Source organism: Pectinophora gossypiella, chromosome 28, assembly GCF_024362695.1.
Source record: "Pectinophora gossypiella chromosome 28, ilPecGoss1.1, whole genome shotgun sequence".
Taxonomy (NCBI): domain Eukaryota; kingdom Metazoa; phylum Arthropoda; class Insecta; order Lepidoptera; family Gelechiidae; genus Pectinophora; species Pectinophora gossypiella.
The window spans coordinates 2,613,721-2,635,196 of record NC_065431.1 but is presented as its reverse complement, the minus strand read 5'-3'; the positions used below and the strand labels follow the sequence as shown (position 1 = coordinate 2,635,196).

The following is a 21,476-nucleotide window of genomic DNA, read 5'->3' as shown; positions in this document are numbered from 1 at the left end:
GATATGAATTATCAATGGTTTAGAGCCCGAGTTCGGATTCGAACCTGTGACACTAGGATTAGTCACTGTGGCGTGGTTTGGTTTAGGGCTGTGTCCACCCTATTAAGGATTATGGGCGCAAGTGTACAGTCATGAGCAATATAATGTACCCACTTTAGGACTCTGTCGCCCTAACATATTTGACATTTAGTGAGACTTACAGTTCAATTTGACAAAAAAGTTAATGAGTGTATTAATGCTCGTGACCGTACTTGTGAATCAAATTTCATATTGTCATAATAATTTATTAAGCAATGTTCCAAATTCTACAGGAAGACATTTATTTTTGATATTTTTTGATATTACACGAGAAGAATATAGACAACGAAGAGATTCATTTAAAAAAGCAATATTGCAATTTACTTTCATAGATATGCGCAAGTGTCAAATAGCAATATTGCATTTTTTAGATGAATTGCTTCTATGTGGCCTTTTTAACCACGCTGGTCACATTCCCCAAATAAAATATATAGATAAAAGCAAAAGAGGCATATTCATCATCATCATCACCAGCCCATTAACGTCCCCACTGCTGGGGCACGGGCCTTCCCTACGGATGGATAGGGAGATCGGGCCTTAAACCACCACGCCGGCCCAGTGCGGATTGGTGGTTATTAACGACTGCTAATGCAGCCGGGACCAACGACTTAACGTGCCTTCCGAAGCACGGAGGAGGTCGAGATGAAAACTTTTTTTTCTGTGGTCACCCATCCTATGACCGGCCTTTCCGAAAGTCGCTTAACTTCAACAATCGCAGACCGAGCGCGTTAATCGCTGCGCCACCGAGCTCCTCAAGGAGGATATTAGGTAAATATACAGGGTGTAACGGAACGGGGGTATCAAGCCGAAAGGGGACAAAACTATACCTTATGTAGATCTTATCTGCGAAATTTCAATTAAAAAAAAAACACTTGATATTTTTTTCAATTTCAGTTAAAAAAAATATTTTAATATTCCCAGCATGTAAAAAACGCGGCACAGCACTATTGAGGTCACTGTTCTTAATCCACTCAAATATTGGCACTACACAAATCTCCTAGCGCGTCCTGGTCGCCTGGTACTCGTGGCGCTCGCACGGCCGCGATAGGTACGAAATTCGAGCGGGCGGCGGCTTTGGCGGCAACGTCAAAAGGAGTCGGCGGCCGATTGGAACAATCCGAGTCGGCGACTGTAACAAACAATAATGACACTAAAGCGTCTAATAATTGGAGTCATTTTGCTTTGACAACTATTCTCACATAATTTTATGACGTGTAAAATAAGTTAAAATTACCTATTTGTTTAGGTAAGGTATTTAATTTAATAGTAAATAGGAAAAAAAAGTGTGAAAGTGTGGGTAAGTAGTAGGTAGGTAATTAATAATTAGACTTACGTTTTACTAGAAAGGTTCGAAATGTCGTCCTCCCCGTTCGATGCACAGACCTGCTCGCCTTTAGCTAGATGCCCTGGTATTGCGCAACATCTCCGGCGTCACCGTTAGTAACGCTTCAATGATGCGCTGCTGCAACTGCTCCCTTGGTGTTGATCCAGAAAGTGTGGCCCCATAAGCACACCTCCAACAATACCAGCCCAAACATTGATCCTCCATGATTGGTGTTGGAACGACGACTGGGAGGACAGGTGGGGGTTGGTGTGCGACCAGTAATGTTCATTATGAATATTACTAATCTCCTCTCTTACAAATGACGCTTCATCTGTCCACAACACTTTCGAAGCAAAGTCTGGTGAGCTTTCCACTTGAGCTCGGTACCATTCGCAGAATGCCACACGAGGTAAATAATCAGCAGGAATGAGCTCGGGCGTACGTTGCATGTGGTAAGGTTCGCGTGGTAGTCCTTGGGTTGGCTGCACGGCTAGTACGGCTTCTTCAAACTCCGGATCACGGGTCGCCGAGCGGCCAGTCTCGGATGACGCGTGGAAGGAGCCCATTAAATGCAGTAGGCGATTGACCATTTGCCTGAAGCAGCGCAGTGAAGGCAGTTGCCTGGCTTCATCAGCTGGTCTACCTTCTATGAATCGCTGACGATACAAGTTCCGTGCTTCACTCAAGTTGCCATCGCCGGCACTCACACATATCATCATTTCATAATAACCTGCATTACTCAAAGACACCTCGAACTATCACTGATCACAGTAATCACAGTTATCACAACAAATCCAAATTTCGAACTTCACGCCGCAGATAGTAAACAAGCACTGACAAATAATTTGACAGTTTACTTTCGTGTGCATGTTTCTATCTCTTTCGAATGCTAGTATCCTGGTACTTAAGGGTAAGTATGTTGTTATTTCTTTGTGCGCAATAAAATATTTTTATGGTATTGTTTGAATGAATGAATGTATTGTATTTTATGAAAGTAGGTACTTATTTTAAGATTACTTTGAACCTAGAAAAGTAAAAAAGTCGTTTATCTAATAAGGATCACCCGCGCTCACACTCTGGCACTAACACAGAATTGCCAGGTTTCTTCGCAAATATCCCGCGCAATAACAGAAGGCGAAATGAATCGGTCAACAATAAGACATACTATCACTTGTAGCTGCCCCTATCCCTAATGGGGTGGGCAGAGTCACAAGAACATCCCATTAGCGGTACGAGCATGATAATTATTTATGTACCTATGTTATGATTACTTGTGGCTCTGTCTGCCCCATAAGAGATAAAGGCGTGATATTATGTATGTATGTCTGGTACGGGCATGTAGCGATACGAGCGTGAAGTGGTAAGTGAAATTCCGCAGTCTCTGTCTACTCCAATGGGAAAAAGGCGTGATGTTATTGTTCACTGTTGGACAATACACGACTACAATTTAGGAAGGAAAAAAAAATACAAAAAAAATAATATTTTTTATCATGGTTAATGATAACTTTCCCTTAACAGCACCGCCATTTTGAATTTCGGGTGCACTAGTGCTTGCCGATCAAAAAAAAATACTATCGATAATCTATCCCGACCGAGAGTCGATCGATAGCAAGACTATTGATAACTCGGAAAGTGGGAATATTTTCGATTTTATTACCTAAGTGCAATACAATCGATAGTATCGTTGCGGATTAATAACAAACTATCGATAATTTTGCCCTCAGTCAATAGTATTGCAACACTCCGATAGTATGGTTATTTTGAGTGGGCTGATTGTCTAAACTGAATTTCAATCACTCAAAAGTCCATGGATTTAGATTTTTTGAAAAGTTATTTTTTTTATTTCTACCAATCAAAATCGTAGTTGAAAATGTTTGTGATCGATAATCGATACTGAACTATCGATAGTTCGAAACACTAGCGTGCCTTTTTCTATTCGCGAGCCCTGGCATCCTGGTACAGGGTATAAATCCCATTAACTGTCCCAATGCAATTTGCAATTCCGTGCTTCGGAAAGCACGGTTGGTCCCGGTGACTACTTACTTATGTAAGAAAGTAGTCATTACATGAGTCATGTCAGGGGCCTTTGGCGGCTCAATAGTGACCCTGACACCAGGGTTGATGAGGTTGGTAATCCACCTCACAATCCACACGATAGAAAAAGATTTTAAAAAATACTGTTATGTGTTTTTATTTCCTTGTACGCAATAAAGTATTATTGTATTGTATGAAAGTATTGTATTACTTATTTTAAGATTACTTTTACCATATCATAGTAAAAGTAATGTTAGGTAGGTACTTTACTTGAGAAATTAATTTTGTCATTACTATGTTGTAAACGTAACATTAATGTCTCGTTAATAAGATACACAATCACTTGCAGCTGCTCGTATCCCTAATGGGGTCGGCAGAGCCATAAGTAATCAGAACATACTAACATAATATCACGCCCGTATCCATAAGGGGTAGGCAGTCACAACGGTACTTGAGAAATTTATTTTGCTTTTACTATGTTGTAAATCCCCAAGGAATTCTTACAAGCCTCTGACGTTGCCGGCCGCCTCAGGGAGGCACCCCGTCTGGCCAAGGTGCCGGACCCGGTAGTTGGCGGCTCCTTCACACTCCAGTAGCACATGGGCCGCTGTCTCGTCCATGCAGGTTCTGCACAGGGGCTTGTCGGTGACACCTAGTGTAAACAGATGTTTGTTGATATCACCGTGACCACACAGCTACACCTGCTACCTGTAGCTGTTACCTGTATTAGTGGAGACCTCTTCACATTTAGAATTCTTTTGGAGAGACAACTATTAATGTTGGGTAGTGCCATCTTAGCCTGCCTGCATTTATTTACGGTGGTTCATAGTCTGGTGTGTTTGTTCATTCCCAAATATCCTAATACCGAACTAGCTTTATTTGCGGATGATACAGCCATCTATTCTACGTGCCGTGGTCGAGTTATGATGACCGGAATTCTCCAACGCGCCAATGCCTTGGGCAAGTAGTTTCGCAAATGGAGAATCAAGGTAAACCCGGAGAAAAGTGCAGCGGTGTACTTTTCAAAGGGCTATTATAACACGTCACTGTCACGCTGTCAACTTAAGTCATCAAGGTGTCTGGCAAGCCGATCCCTTGGGAGGAGCAAGTCAAATATCTCTGCGTAGTCTTAGATAGACGTCTTACTTTCAAGGCCCATATCCAACGTGTACGCGATTGCGCCACGTTTGTAATGGGCCGTGTTCATTGTCTCCTTAACAAGCGTAGTAAATTATCCCTTAGGAATAAGGTGAAAATCTACACGACTTGCATCCGTCCGATCATGACCTATGCAGGGGTAGTTTTCGCTCACGTGAGTCTCTCTCAAATCTACCGTCTACAGGTAATACAAAATCACGAAATCCACGGGAGCTCCGTGGTTCTTTCGCAATGGAAATCTGCACATTGACCTAGGTCTGCCAACCATTGCCCAATGGCTCAAATTAGCTTCAAAGCGTTTTTTCGTTTGATTCTGCTCCGCACCAAACAAATCCCCTGGTAGTTGCGGCTTCCGAATACATCCCGCTTAGGAACGGTACTGAATAGCATCGGCGTCCGAAGGATGTAATACGATCCCGACCCGATTACTCAAGCCATCAGCCAATCAGCTCGCGACAACAAACACTTCAGGACCCCGATACCGACACCGCCGGCGTGGTCGACGACTTCCCTCAATCAGCGCTTATCGCTATCGGCTTACTAGGGTCATTTAATTCTTTCAAATATTTTTCCTCTCAGACGACGCCCTGAGCCGAGGTTCGCGCTCAACTGGGCACCCTCAGGCCTGTTGTCTTAAACGATGTACCGGGTGAGAGCCTTCAGCGCTCCCCATTTGTCCGGCCAAGTAGTTAATGTCATTTGCGGCAAATCTTCGATAAGTCACGTCAAAAAAAGGTGTGTTTGTTGGCTGCTCTCGTTCGTAGCAGCGAGCGAACCTGTCCGAATGAGATCGGCAATATCGGTTCCGGACCGATGGCTGTTACCTCCCGTTCCCCTTCTGGCCAACTCGTCCGCCGCGTCGTTACCTCTTGAATCGCTGTGTCCTTTGATCCATTGTAAAGTGACGTGGTTGTACTTGCACACCTTAGTCAGTGATTGGTGGTAACTGTATGAGTAGTAGTAGTAGTTGTTTAGGGCCTGCAAAACTCTGAAAGTATTCTAATGAAACTGTTCCGTACCTAGCTAGCCATGAACGCATACGCCGCTAGCGTGATGCCCATTTGACCTGGATTTGGTGTTAAGGGAGCCTGATATTACATAATCATAAAATAAAGCATAATACACAAGGAGACGAGATGCATTGTAAAGTACATTTCTTTATCAACTATTAATGTAGGTAATCGACTAAATTTTTGGACAAAACTTGTACAACAAAGTGACTCTGCCCACCTCAGTAGCGCAGTAAGTGTGATATTAGATATGTGTAATTACTTGTGGCTCTGTCTGGTCCATTAGGGATAAAGCCGTGATTTATGTATGTTCAAATCTTCTTCTATCCTATGGGTTGTGAGGTGGATAACCTGGTGCGAGGGTTATTATTGAGCCGTCAAATGCCCCTGACATCGCTCATGTAACGACTACTTACTTACATCAGTAAGTAGTAACCGGGACCAAAGCCCATTGTTTTTTTAACTATTGTGTCTGGAAATCTTGGCCTCACAAGAATGAAACAAAACATTTTAAAAAATATTGATTATTTATGGCCATCACTGGCACGTTTACCCTTTACTAGGGCAGGCATAAATAAAAGAGGTGGTAGCTGTTCACTCAAAAGTTAAATACCTTGAACAGCTGATTGCTACGTAAAGTGAAGACCTGGAATTCAATTGCTCATAACTAATGCAAATATGAACTTAGGCTGCCAATACTCTCGCATGTGATTTGTAGATAGTGACAGAGTTGGCACACTTCGGGTTGATACCCCCCTTCCGTTACACCCTGTATATTTTTTAAATAAAAATAAGTTGTTGTAGCTTGATATTTAGGTTAGATTTGTATACATTTTTACATTATATTTTTTAACGTATAATCTATTGTTTTCACAGTCGACTATGAATGAAACACTTTCCAGGCTACGTTTCCCAAACAAATATGTAGATAAAAGTTGCATGGTTCGCTAGCTGCTAAAACAGCTCGCGTGTCCTGTGTTTGTTCGAAATTGCCCCACCCACCTCTTTTTATGGCGGCCATCTTGTTTTTCCGCCATATTGTTTTTTTTTTTCACCGGCGATAGAATTTGACCAAAATCTTAATAGGTTTTGTGGAAACAAAAAAGTTCCAGGTGCGATAGGTTTGCCAGGCCGTAGGGTGTCTCCCAGATGCGGAACAGTTTTCGAAGATCAAAAACCATTTCCATACTCGACATGACGTCCCGATCACACCCCTTTACATTATTTTTACCTCAGAAACATTTTCTGGAAAAACAAAATTTTGTATAGCGGCCATCTTGTTTTTCCGCCATATTGTTTTTTTTTCACCGGCGATAGAATTTGACCAAAACCTTAATAGGTTTTGTGGAAACAAAAAAGTTCCAGGTGCGATAGGTTTGCCAGGCCGTAGGGTGTCTCCCAGATGCGGAACAGTTTTCGAAGATCAAAAACCATTTCCATACTCGACATGACGTCCCGATCACACCCCTTTACATTATTTTTACCTCAGAAACATTTTCTGGAAAAACAAAATTTTGTATGGCGGCCATCTTGTTTTTCCGCCATTTGGTTTATAAAAATAAATATAAAAATAAATGATGCTTGATATTTGGATTGCATTATGTATACAATTATGTTGCTACCTATATTGCTTCTCTTTATTTTGATCAGAATAATAATGGGTGGAAGATGTGTTGTGGCTGGGTGTAATAACAAGGGTCATCATTTATACCCAAAAACAAAGGTAAAGGATGAATATGTCTGTTATCTATGAAATTAGAAGGTTAAACGAAGGCAAATATGAACTGCACCATCTATATTGATTTTGGAGAATGTGACCTTGAACTTTCCCTCGTTGTTTGAATTAAAATACATATAATATACATAAATAGCCTATATACGTCCCACTGCTGGGCACAGGCCTCCCCTCAATCAACCGGAGGGGGTATGGAGCATACTCCACCACGCTACTCCAATGCGGGTTGGTGGAGGTGTTATTACGGCTAATAGCCGGGACCAACGGCTTAACGTGCCCTCCGAAGCACGGATTCATCTTACTTTTTCGGACAATCAGGTGATTCAAGCCTGAAAAGTCCTTACCAAACAAAGGACAGTCTCACAAAGTGATTTCGACAATGTCCCCATCGGGAATCGAACCCGGACCTCCAGATCGTGAGCCTAACGCTCTAACCACTAGACCACGGAGGCTGTTATATATAATTAAATATATATATATATAATTAAAATACAACATCAAGTTATTTATACTAAATCCAACGACAAATACTGCTCTTTGGACAATCTTGAATGATTAACATTGATTATTACAAGATAGACTGATCTCTCTACCCCAAAAGTGATCGGGCGTGCAGATATGTATAACATTACTTTTTAAATTTTATATTTAGTGTGACTACAAAATTTATACAATTGGCTAGCCCTAAGTCAACGGTAAATAATAAAATTCTGATTACTAAATTAAGACTGATCTAAAACAAAACAAAAATATTTTATTTTTTCTATTTAACTTATTACAAAATCAATCGGATATTTTATCACGTCACAGTGTGCTTTTTCATACAAAATCCGTAGTAATTTCGTGTTTTGACGTTTAGTAAAAAGTAACTGATTTGACTAGTTGGAAATTTGCCTATTATCTCACGACTATATCCCAAGTGGGGTAGGCAGAGGTACATCCATCGCAAGATGAACTAAGTACCCACACCTCACCGAGCTTACTGTTAGACCAACGTGATAGGTGAGCCGTATCGCTGTCTATAATGGTCGAGCCAACTGTGTTAATGCAAACTGCACTTATGATAAATTAATAACTCATGTGTGCAAGTTCGGTACCGGGGTTGGAACTGGCGCTTTCCGTATGAGAAGCACTTTCACTTAAGTAAAATTTTAAATTTATTATGATTGGAAGTTTTGTTTTCGAATTGTTAAAATATTTGCATGCCTAGTTAAGATTGAATACTATGACATACTGTAATACTATATCATCTCTTTTGTAAATTGTATTCTGGCAAATAAAAAAATGATTGATTGATTGATTGTTAAGTATCCGGGTTACCAGGTAGTACCGGGATAATGTATAACACACTCCCGGCTTGACAAAAGAGTGCGAATTGCGATCCGATGATTTTGCGAACTTTTCGCTTTGTGAGTTCTCACTAACGCACATAATAATAAGTGCAATACTTTTTTTTTATGTGGTGGCCCGGTCTAACTGCGCCAATTGGTGGGCCAATCGTTCCTCCCTGGCCCGCCTGGCCTGTCCCAGGGCACGTTTCTCTGCAAACTTTGAGATGAATACTTCTACTGGTAGGTTACCTGGAAAAAAATATAATATTGTTGGAGATGACTTAGGGAAGTAGTATAGGAAAAGCTGTCATACTATAAAAGGCGCCGCAAACCTTTTTTATTGTAGTCACCTATTCTACGACCGGCCTTTGCGAAAGTTGCTTAACTTCAACAATCGCAGACCGAGCGCGTTTACCGCTGCGCCACCGAGCTCCTCAACTTTTATGTATGTATACATGTTGTTAACTATCCTATTTGTGACATAATCCAGCTCACCATGCAGGAACTGTTCAGCGATCATCTCTGCGTCCTCGTCGGCTCGCAGTGCGGCGCCGCGCACGCACTCGCGGATGCGGTGCGGGTCATACATATCCGCCAGCCGCTGGTGCTTCCTGGCATAGCAAATATTCAAGTTGAAATCCAACAAGTAATAATAATAGATAGATAGATAAAATACTTTATTCAGCACAATGGACACAAAATACAGAGATAAGGACAACATATCGACGGGGAAGAAGCAAATACTCCTATCTTACACAGACCTAATTGTAAGATAGGAGTATTTGCTTCTTCCCCGTCGATATACAGAAAAGCACAACAGGCGGCCTTATTGTTCATGCAGCAATAGTAATAATAAGTAGTAGTATGCAGTAGTAGTAATAAGTTTATTTTCAATAATTTTCTTTTCAATGTACCATTTCTTTATTTTTTTTTTTTTTGCAGGCAGGCCGAACACATCGCAATATTGTTATTTGAATTATTTTACCACCTTTTTTGTACTCTTATAGTACGCAAATAAATTGATTTGATTTGAAAAATATCCTTATTCAGTTGGTAACATAGTTACACTTTGAATCGTATTTTTTTACATAACAAACGTCTCATCCGCCTAAAACTACTGCAGCTTCTCACAACCTGTATAGCCGGGGAAAAGAGCAAGGAAAACCTCGGCACAGAGCCATAGATATTCTTAAAAAAAAAATACAATTTAGTACCGGCGCCGTGTAATACAAGTTAGTAATTCTTTCAAATACGATCCCCTCAGACGACGCCCTGAGCCAAGGCCTCAGGCCTGTTATTATAAATTTTGTACTGGGTGAAAGCCCTCAGCGCTCCCCATTTGTCTGGCCAAGTAGTTAATGCCATCTGTGGCAAATATACAATAAGTCACGTCAAAAAAAAGCTTCCTTATACCAAATATTCAGTGTAAAAAGTCATATTTAAGTATTTATTTTTATACTAGTTTCTATGCTGTCAGTGGGCTGCAAACATGTCCACCCCAATCCCATTTAAGTTTGGCGGCTTAACGTTGCATGTTGCTTCCAGTTTAAGATAATATATGAAATATTGCATTGGATATAACAAGACAAGTCAAGTCAAGTTCGGGGCAAGACAAGTGTGTCAGGATTGAAGCAAATGGAATTCAATGGTCTCCGCTTACCCCGGTGGGAAGTAGGCGTGGTTTATGTATGTATATATTACATCGGATTTACGAAGCTGCACAAATACCTGTTTAACTCTTCGTAGTTGATCTTCATCTGCACAATGGTGGAGATGCGGTCGATGACCTCGGACTTCAGCTTGTCCAGGGTGCGCTGCTTGGCCAGGTTGTCTTGAGCTATCTGCTCTATGCTGCCCATGAGTTCTTCAGTCTCCAGCTCTAGTTCAACTAAGGCTGGATTGTTTTGTAGTAGTTTGTCCTAGAAGCATAATAAATTAGTAATTATTAATAACAGTAATTTACTGAGGATTATTTGTCTATGTTCACTGACACAAATTTCATAAAAATATACATTAGTATATTTGTATTAACAAATATACTCTATTGCACCAAAATAAAAAGAAATAATCACAAAAGACTCTTAACCAGGTACATGGCAAATGGCGGCCTTATCGCTTAAAGCGATTTCTTCCAGACAACCATAAGTTGAGGAGATATGTAAAAATTTAAATTTAAAGATTGCGGGTACAAACTGTAAGTTAACTTACCAATAAATACATTTAAATAAAATAAATATACATATATGCCTAACCAATAACTTGTAAACGTCCATTTCTTGTTTGTGATGTAACTAGTTGTTAAGTGCAATAAAGTATATTATAACTAAAATATATGCTTTGATATTTTGTAAAAGATATAATTTAGATTGTGAAAAGCATTTAAAACAATCTGCTTTTTCTCCCCTTTCCCTCACTCCTAGAAGAGGACATGCATGACATGATGCAATTATTAAGTACAATTATACAGTACCTGTAAATCTGGGTTATCAGCAATCTCCTGTAACTCGTCGATTGTTAACTCGTTCAAGTCTGGAAACATTAACGACTGAGCACTGACGTGAGACTGAGGGCTATCGTTACATTTCTCGTCAGTTTGTAAATTTGGCAACGACTTCTGAAACTCTCTTATGATAGCCTGCACAACCCTGCCTAAATCTGAATGTTGTGTGTAGTTTAACAATCCCGGAGCTCCAATAACTTGATTTGAATTTTCTCCCACCCACGGATGGTGTATTGGTGGATTTACAAAAATGGCGGGCTTTTCGTTCGGAAATTCAGGACTCAAAATAATGTTTAGGTTCATATTTTTTCCATCAGCGGCAAAGTCAACCCTGTATTCAGCTTCTGGCTGCAACTCAGTAACATGTTCATTGAAAATTTTTAACGTGTCTATTTGGCGTTTCTTGATGTCTTGTTCGCTGTAATACGAGCGCGGTAACATCTTGGATGTTTTAAATCACTGAAAAGATTCACTTTATTATTATGAATACTGTTTATTTCACATAAATTTGTTGGAAATGGGACTTCAACAAATTAACTTTCACATAACAACATTGTACACGAAACTGTTGAATTATACTTACACTTCAGACTTGATGCGATAATATACAAGAATCTTGCAAATATGAAACAATTTTTATAATAAACTCGTAAGTAATTGACCGAGAATTCTTTTACAAAACGTAAGGAAAAGTTTTTCAATCAATACTACACTAATGCTGTTTTCGTTGCTATCAATTTGTAATTGCATTACCTGCTTTACCATTGGCTGAAATTGACATTCATTTTCTAAATCGGCCAATTAGAAAGCAAACTAAATATTTTTTTTTTTTTTCTCTCCTAAATGGCTTCTGTCAACAGGGACAATTTTGCCAGCGTCAGGGTTGGGAAATACACATTTTCAGTGTACAGGAGCTCCAGAAGTTTAGGCCAAATGATCGGTTGTGTAACCTAGGAACAAACAGACATAAGCACATTAGTTAGTAGATATAGTAATTATTATACTACATATTATAAAATAAATAACAATTACTAAAGTTTAATATTAAAAGTTTCAATGTACTTAACTAAAATATCTATAAAAGGGGAATCTACATAAGATAATACACTATACATATTAGTAGGGCGAGGGATAAAGTTGGGCAAGAAATCATACAGAGAAAGAGGGTATTTATGACAATTGAAAAAAATGTGATCAATGGTACCCTCTTCATATCCACATTCGCACAATGAGTGGTCCCGCACCCTTATCTTGGCCAAAAAAGATGGAGAACAGTTGTGACCAAGTCGCAAACGAATAATAGTAGAATAATAATCAGGCTGCCATAGAAAACTAACCTACTATTTAAACGTCAAAATAACATTTACGGTTCGTTACACGCAAAATATTTTTCATTCAAATGATTAATTAGTTAAAAATACTGTTACGCTGTTCATGCCTGGTATGATTATTTCAAACAGATGAAACAAGGACCAAGATGAAGGCCTTTTTTATTCTCACTCAAAACGTATAAAAAGGTCTTACACACACAAACTCACGCCTGTGATCTCTATTGAGATGGACAGACCCTTGTGTAATCAAATCTGTCGCCCATTATAATGGTTCATCTTTGTTGATTGTTAATGGAAGTTTAGGGAAAATAAGCAGTCAAGCAAACAATAAAGAAGTAGGTAGAAGGTGGCACATTATTATTGGGAACTGTAGATTTCATCATGTACGTACAAACATACATAAACACAACATAACTTAAGCTCACGACTATATCCCAAATGGGGTAGTCAGAGGTACATCCGTCACAAGATGAACTAAGTACGCACACCTCACCGATTTTTCCAAACTCACGCGTATGTGCCACCGGGGTAAGCAGAGACTATGGAATTGCATTTGCTCCGATCCTGACACCCTTCTCTTGCAGGACATCTCCAATTTGGTCAATATAACTTACGTTCTTCTAGCGGTTTTAAAAAATAGCAACTTGACTTTCAACACGAGTGTTATCATAATGATTTTACATTCTTCTTCTCATCGTGTGGGTTGTGAAGTGGAATACTAGCCTCATTAACCTTGGTGTCAGGGTTATAATTGAGCCGCCAAAGGCCCCCCTCACTTACATCAGTAAGTAGTAACCGGGACCAACGGCTAACGTGCCTTCCGAAGCACGGATCATCTTACTTTCGGACAATCAGGTGATCAGCGTGTAATGTCCTAACCAAACTAGGAATCACAAAGTGATTTTTGTGATATAAGAAAGAAAGAAAGAAACATTTATTACTTCCGGACACCACAGACACAGACAGACAGGTACATTACATTTATTTAACACAGGACAGAAACCACACGGAAATCAATAAGTACACAGACAAAAAAAAATATCCAAAACAAAAAGAAAAACAAACCAAAATCATAAAAACAATAATAATAAAACTAATATGTCCCCACCGGGTTTCGAACCCGAGACCTCCGGATCGTGAGACTAATGCTCAACCACTGGACCACAGAGGCCGAGTAGGTAAGTTGTAAGTTTACGTTACTTTCTAAGGACAATTAATATCTTTTTATTTAAATCATGTAGGTACGTATATAAGTAGTTGAGTAAAGTAAATGTACCTACTTACGTGTTTAAAAGTAAAACATTCACTACCATTTACTTCCGCTTCGAGACGTGATGACATGTTTATAAAATATTAAGTACCTACTAAATTACCATTAATATTTTCCGTATTCTTTTTTTGCTGTTTAAATGCAAAATACAATGTACATGTCAAAATTATACCTCGACGGATAAAAAATTATAATAACTTATGTTATGTATATAAATTATGTTGCTAGGTACCTATATTGCTTCTCTTTATTATGATCAGAATAATAATGGGTGGAAGATGTAATTGTCCCTGGGTGTAAAAAGGGTCATCATTTATAGCCAAAAATAAAGATAAAAGATGCGTAAGTATGTTTGTTAGGCCCTGCGCAGACGACAGACTATCCGTGACGCACTTTTTAGTCTGTGAAAATATAACCTATGCAATTATATGCAGTAACGCACACGATGCGCAAAAAGTCCGGCGCGTTACTGCATATTTGCATAGGTTATATTTTCACAGACTAAAAAGTGCGTCACGGATAGTCTGTCGTCTGCGCAGGGCCTTATTCATGAAAGTTAAACGAAGGAAAATCTGCACAGCGCCGTCTCTATGTTGTTTTTGAGGAACGTAGCATTGAAAGTCGCTCATTAAAAACTCTCGGCATATCATGGGAGCAGGCAGCAGAGGCTACATAAGATCCCGAGGAGTGGAAAGCTGTTATTCCAGCTCTACATCCCAACAGGGGATAAAAGGACTAGAAAAAGAAGAAGAAATCATTAAGAAATGGAATAGGTTCATTAAAATGTTTAGAAGGAACTGCAAAATATGAAGTAGGTAGGTCTCTCTCTCTACTTAAGAGCTGCGCTCTTGTCGGTGGAGTAATCGCCATTCCTCTCTTCTTCCCGCCAAAACCTTCACCTCCCGATACGACACGACCTGCACCTTCTCTTTTATTTGTTTCATAATTGTTCAATCAATCAATCAATCAATAATACTTTATTGCACAACGACATATATAAAGGACATAAACATACCAATAAAAACATCCCCTTCCTCTCTTCCCTTCAATTTTTCCGTCTATGTTTGTTATAAATTAATCGTGTCGTATCAGGTGGCCAATCATATTTCCTCTCCGGTTGTCTATAGTCTTCAATATGGTTCTCTTTTCTCCAACTCTTTCCAGCACTTTTTCATTTGACACCATTCCAAGTAGGTTTCATTTGAAGTAGGTAGGTGGGTATTGAAAAATGTGAATACCCCCAATACAGTGTTTTTATGAAGCTAGTGATGTATCTTTGTCTTAAATCAATTAATTAATAAGCGTAACACTTATTGTTAGCAATATAGGCCCCGATTCCTGCAGACACCGTCTAATTTTATTTTAAGTTATATCCCTCACTTTCATATCCGTCGAAAAGGAAAGGGACGGATGATTCACAGCTCTTAATTTTAGGAAGAATGAGTAAATGAATGAATAACCAGGACGAATCAAAAGGTATGTCGCTGGTATGCAATCCGTTTGACGTGCTGTCTACTTAACTGTGTCGGGTTATTGACTGATGTAAAATTTTTAGACGGTTGTTTTAGATTTGTGCTTAAAATTGACGTGTGTTCCATAAATTTTATGCTTGTCGATTACCCGTCCCTTTCCTTTTCGGCGGATAAGAAAAGGACAGATATAACTTAAAATAAAATTAGATGGTATTTACAGGAATTAGCACCAATTATTATCTTCTCCGCAAATCGATGTGCAATTTAACGCATTTTTTACCACCCCCCCCCCCTGTATGCAACTGTGTCGTCACAGAGAGGGGAGTGAATGGGCAGAATCTTAGCGACCAGTTGTAAGTGTTACACTGGCATCTTCGAACGAATACAATACAAAATAAGATTATTTTGTACCTACGAGATTTTTCGCAAAGTAAAATTTTTCCTTTAGTGACTTTCGAAAAATAAAAAAGTTTATTTTTCGTTTGAAGGCAGTTTGTTAAAAAAACATTTGCATTTTGTGTCAAGATAAGTAAAGTTTCCGGTGTTGAAGTTCCAAAAAGTGGTTTTAAAAAAGTTACGTTTCAACCTAATTCTAAAAATAAAAAAGTTACGAATAGCAAAGGACGCATCCGATAACCTAAAAATCGTCGAGAAAACCCGAACAATCTTTGCATAATATACGACCGTCAGTGCCAACGGCCATTTTTATGTAATATGCTGTAATAAAGTCTTACATAACTATCTTTTCGGCCTCATATTTTGGCCCGTTGCAATAGTGTCCGTTGAACAGTCATGGCTGACGTTCGCGCCAATTGACGTTCCGTTTTCACAAAAAAAAGTCTACATCCGCGAGTGTTGTGCCAGTGTCAAAGTGACATTTTATTTTTTCGCGGGAAACTTTTTTAGTTTAGGTAAGTGGAATAATTGTGAATATTGTAATTGTGGATATTTTATTAATGTTATTATAACATTGTCGTTTTAAAACATAATTTATGCGTATTTCGTAATATTTTCTGGGTTTTATAAACAAGAGATTGTGAAAGTCGCGGAAATGGTTGTATTACTTTTTTAATGTAGCGTAAGGCCGGATCAGAGCCCATTGCGTTCGATTATGTACCTCGCGCGATGTTGCTTAATTTTGGCAAACATAACTTGTTGCGACATCTAATTTCTGACCTCATATTTGTGTGTAAAATATTCGCACACTTGTGTCGTAACTACGCATTATAAATGCGTGAATGAAAACATAATTTGCTATTTATAGTAGGTAAAATAGGAAGTTCATTGTTATGATACGCAACGCACAAGAATGAAGGACTTTCCAGGCTTTCACCAAAAACGATAGAGATGGAGCTGTATATCTCCAACAGGATCTTCTTCTTCTATCGTGTGGGTTTTGAGGCGAATTACTAACCTCATCAACCCTGGTGTCAGGGTTACTATTGAGCCGCCAAAGGCCCCTGACATGACTCATTTATAACGACTACGTACTTACATAGTAAGTAGTAACCGGGACCAACGGCTTAACGTGCCTTCCGAAGCACGGATCGTCTTACTTTCGGACAATCAGGTGATCAGCCTGTAATGTCCTAACCAAACTAGGGACCACAAAGTAATTTTTGTGATATGTCCCCACTGGGAATCGAACCCAGGACCTCCGGATCGTGAGTCCAACGCTCAACCACTGGACCACAGAGGCCGTATCCAACAGGATAATTACCTATTTTCCCATTTACTCGGGTACATAATTATTCCAAAATATTATGCTTCTGGCATAGCATACGTTAAAAATAATTGTTGCTTGATATTTGTATCACATTATGTATAGAATTATGTTGCTACCTATATTGCTTCTCTTTATTTTGATCAGAATAATAATGGGTGGAAGATGTAATTGTGCCTAGGTGTAATAAAAAGGCATATCATTTATACCCAAAAATAAAAATAAAATATGCGTATATCTGTCGTCCATGAAGGTTAAACAAAGGAACATCTGTACAGCGCCATATATATTGTTTTTGATGAACGTATGCTGGAAAGTCTCTCATTAGGTACAATATGGATACAGATATCAGCGAATAAGACCACATTTTTTTTTAAATTAAATAACTTTTCCAATTATTTTACTCTGGAAGCCGATAAAAACATAGAACATGATCAGCTGCTTTATCTTCCATCCATCATGTCGTAGAAACCGACAAAATGGCCTTTCTGACATTATGGGCCAAAATTATGGGCGACAGACGATCACCTGTCACCATATATCATAATCCATCTTAGGACTTCGTATGAAAAGTGGCTGAAGTTGCCTTCTGATTCTACCTACTATGTTGTCTTCTACCCACCCTGTAAGGAATATCGAGTGTGAGTTTATATATGTTATGTTATTTATGTTTTTAGTGATAATAAATATTAATGTACTTACTGGATATTTTATCTGTATGTGTGTAACTGTACATATCCGGTCGTTTTAACCGACTGCAGCGAATCAAAAAGTAGGGTTATGTGTTTGAACGCTATGTATGTATGTATGTTTATCTACTAATGACCACAATTCGGAAGAATTTCGGAGAAATATACCTATTTTCTTACTTCATACTTTTTAGAGCATGACTTTTCAGGAGTCGGGTTAGAGTTTTGAAACTTTTTATTGAATATTGAGAATCTGTTTTTGGGAAAAACTATTTTAATTCTAAGTATCAGTCAGTAGTCCTAGAAGGGCGTACGATAAGCTGCAAAAGTCCAATCAGTTTCTTGCCAAGTAATAAATTAACTGGTTGCACTTAAGACCTCCTGGTTACATGTCGTTTCTGTAATAGACCAAAAACACCTACAAAAACATAAATTTTATAATTACGACAACTAATGGTTCATAATTTCACCACTGTTTACAAACAATTCGCTGGGCTCAGTGACTGCACTTTTGCTCTTTGATTGTAGGTAAGGTCACGAGGATTAATATGTATGTATACACTTTGGTACCATGTCACATTAACTTTTTTGACAAATTGAACTGTAAGTCTCACTAAACGTCAAATATGTTAGTGCGACAGAGTCCATTGGGTACATTATATTGCTCATGACTGTACATTGACCAAATTGGAGATGTCCTTAGAAAAGGTTCAGTACAATCTACTCTGAACCGGCGTGCGTGTATGAAGCGATTGATGAATGTGGAGGAAGCAAGAGTAGTGTGTCAGGATCGAAGCAAATGGATTTCCATAGTCTCTGCTTACCCCTGTGGGAAACAGGCGTGAGTTTAGTCTGATATAATTGAAAATGTTTTTCACAAAAACACTGATTTTTAATAAACAATAAAAAGTTTAAAATCTCAAACCCGACTACGGAAAAGTCATGCTCTAAATTACTCTAAAAAGTATGAAACAAGAAAATACAGCCAATGTACGGTCACGAGCATTAAATGTATACACTTTGGTACCATGTCACATTAACTTTTTTGACAAATTGAACTGTAAGTCTCACTAAATGTCAAATGTGTTAGTGCGACAGAGTCCTAAAGTGAGTACATTATATTGCTCATGACTGTACGTCCTTCTAGGATTTAAAAACCACTGGATTACTACAAAAACCACTGCATTCGACTATGACTTTGAATTCACGTTTGTATCATAGATAATTGATATCACGTGGTTTCCAGGATTTGTGCCCGGTTAAAGGCAACAAACAGGCTCGCCCGCTATTACATGGGACTTGAACATAGCTGGGGAAGAGTGGGTGTATGTGCACCCCTGCCTACCTCTTCGGAAGTAAAAAAGAAAGAAAGAAAGAAAGAAACATTTATTACTTCCGGACACCACAGACACAGACAGACAGGTACATTACATTTAACACAGGACAGAAACCACACGGAAATCAATAAGTACACAGACAAAAAAAAATTACCAAAACAAAAACCAACCAAAATCATAAAAACAATAATAATAAAACTAAGTATACTAAATGCTCGGCTTGAGGAGCTCGGTGGCGCAGCGGTAAACGCGCTTGGTCTGCGATTGTTGAAGTTAAGCAACTTTCGCAAAGGCCGGTCATAGGATGGGTGACCACAAAAAAAAAAGTTTTCATCTCGAGCTCCTCCGTGCTTCGGAAGGCACGTTAAGCCGTTGGTCCCGGCTGTATTAGCAGTCGTTAATAACCACCAATCCGCACTGGGCCCGCGTGGTGGTTTAAGGCCCGATCTCCCTATCCATCCATAGGGAAGGCCCGTGCCCCAGCAGTGGGGACGTTAATGGGCTGATGATGATGATGATGATGATACTAAATGCAACGCACTAACGGCCCGATCACCTGCGGTGGCGTCCGGAATAAAGGACCTCGCTCAGCATAAGTCGCGGCGTGAGCCACGACGCTGGTATTCTGCGGGCCCTGCCGAGTGAGGCCACGGACATCGCGGTATATATATATACATAGAAACATACTACTTAAACTTACTTAGATATAATTATTTAGTATTACAAAATTATAAAACAGGTACAGGCGTGTTGTTATGTTATGTTAGACTTAGGTATCCTCTTGTGGCATTTGGCATGAATCAGTATTATGATTACTAATGTAATTATTTTATAATTATGAGACTATTTATATGCTTACGCGCACGACCTACTTTTGATTTAGCACGTCTTTTTATTTAGGTTTTATAATTACCTATCAAAAAAAAAGTTTTCATCTCGAACTCCTCCGTGCTTCGGAAGGCACGTTAAGCCGTTGGTCCCGGCTGCATTAGCAGTCGTTAATAACCACCAATCCGCACTGGGCCCGCGTGGTGGTTTAAGGCCCGATCTCCCTATCCATCCATAGGGAAGGCCCGTGCCCAAGCAGTGGGGACGTTAATGGGCTGGTGATGATGATGATGAATTACCTATCACATAACATAACATACGAGATACACCCTCCATAGAGTAGTTGTTAAAGTGTCAGGCTCACGATCTAGTAGTCCAGGTTTGATTTCCGATTGGGATATTATCGAAATTACTTTGTGACATTGTCTTTGTTTGGTTAGGACATTACAGGCTGATGAAGGCACGTTAAGTTGGTGCCAGGCTACTAGCCTGAACGCACTGGAGCAGAGTGGTGGAGTTTGTTTGTTTTGTCAAATTTTGACCTGGTTTTAAACTAGCTTGTATTTTGCAAGGTTTGGTTAACAAAAATCACATCAAATGTGATTTTTCAAAAGGCTCTTTTGGTTTTCACCATATCATGAGCAATATAATGTACCCACTTTAGGACTCTGTCGCACTAACATATTTGACATTTAGTGAGCCTTACAGTTCAATTTGTCAAAAAAGTTAATGTGACATGGTACCAAATTGTATACATATTAATGCTCGTGACCATACATAACATAAACTTCCTATATACGTCCCACTGCTGGGCACAGGCCTCCCCTCAGCCAACCAGAGGGGGTATGGCGTACGTTCCACCACGCTTCTCTACTAGAGGTGTTTTTAAATACAAAGACTTAACGCATCTTCCGAATCACAGAATCATCTTAATTTTTCGACCAATCGGGTGATTCAAGCCTGCAATGTCCTGATTTCAACATTGTCCCAATTGGGAATCGAACCACTGCCTATATAAACTATACAAGTGTAAGTGACATCGTATCGAATACTGAAGGGGATGAATCAGCTCGTTATTCTGAGTTAATTAATCATCATCATCAGCCGTACGACGCCCACTGCTGGGCATAGGCCTCCCCCAAGGATCTCCACGACAATCGGTCCTGCGCTGCCCGCATCCAGCGTTAATTAAAAGCGAGTTAATTAATATCAAGTGGAATTTTCTGTCGCAAAATTATGGAACTGAGGGTTGATGAGGTTGGTATTCCACGTCACAACCCACACGATAAGAAGAAGACGTGATATCAACTCAGAATCATAGTCTGAATAATGCCTCAAAGTTTTCGTTACGATGTCACTATCCATGTACTTAACTATATATACATTGTTTTTAAGTTTACGCGGTTATTATCATAATTAAAGCACATAATAGCGGGTTCTTACCGCGTTTAAATGGGGGATATGAGACTCCCATCCCCATTCCGAGGAGTCTCATATCCCCATTTAAACGCGGTAAGAACCCGTTATTATGTGCTTTAATTAACTATATATGTTTGTGAAAGAATTCTCGCTACAATTATTAGATTCCACACACATTTTAAATCTTGGGAAATGAAAGATATTAGATAAGTTCTACGTTCGCGAAGTAGTGCATAG

The 21,476-nt window shown here is 39.2% G+C and overlaps 2 protein-coding genes across 2 annotated transcripts in view; one reads left to right on the top strand and one right to left on the bottom strand.

The window, feature by feature from the left end:
- Window positions 1-8,073: 8,073 nt before the first annotated feature.
- Window positions 8,074-11,927, bottom strand: LOC126379246 (vacuolar protein sorting-associated protein 37A). Its single transcript, XM_050027940.1, has 5 exons — window positions 11,754-11,927; window positions 11,141-11,629; window positions 10,399-10,589; window positions 9,166-9,281; window positions 8,074-8,919 (listed from the first exon to the last, which is right to left on the bottom strand). The coding sequence occupies exons 2-5, from the start codon at window positions 11,609-11,611 to the stop codon at window positions 8,795-8,797; spliced, it is 903 nt and encodes a 300-aa protein (XP_049883897.1). The 5' UTR covers window positions 11,612-11,629; window positions 11,754-11,927; the 3' UTR covers window positions 8,074-8,794.
- A 4,057-nt stretch (window positions 11,928-15,984) lies between these two features.
- The window catches only part of LOC126379177 (fatty acyl-CoA reductase wat-like), a 55,179-nt gene continuing 49,687 nt past the window's right edge, over window positions 15,985-21,476 (top strand). Inside the window, exon 1 of the mRNA XM_050027848.1 lies at window positions 15,985-16,154. The gene's annotated coding sequence lies outside the window, so the exon portion shown is untranslated. The remainder of the gene's footprint in view (window positions 16,155-21,476) is intronic.

What these genes read in the sequence shown, in the direction of transcription:
- LOC126379246 (XM_050027940.1), bottom strand. Translation starts at nt 11,611, where the DNA reads ATGTTACCGCGCTCGTATTACAGCGAACAAGACATCAAGAAACGCCAA. An exon ending in AACTACGAAGAGTTAAACAG is followed by an intron (nt 9,282 to 10,398) that starts GTATTTGTGCAG and finishes TTGCTATGCCAG; the next exon opens with GAAGCACCAGCGGCTGGCGG. An exon ending in CGCTGAACAGTTCCTGCATG is followed by an intron (nt 8,920 to 9,165) that starts GTGAGCTGGATT and finishes ATTTTTTTCCAG; the next exon opens with GTAACCTACCAGTAGAAGTA.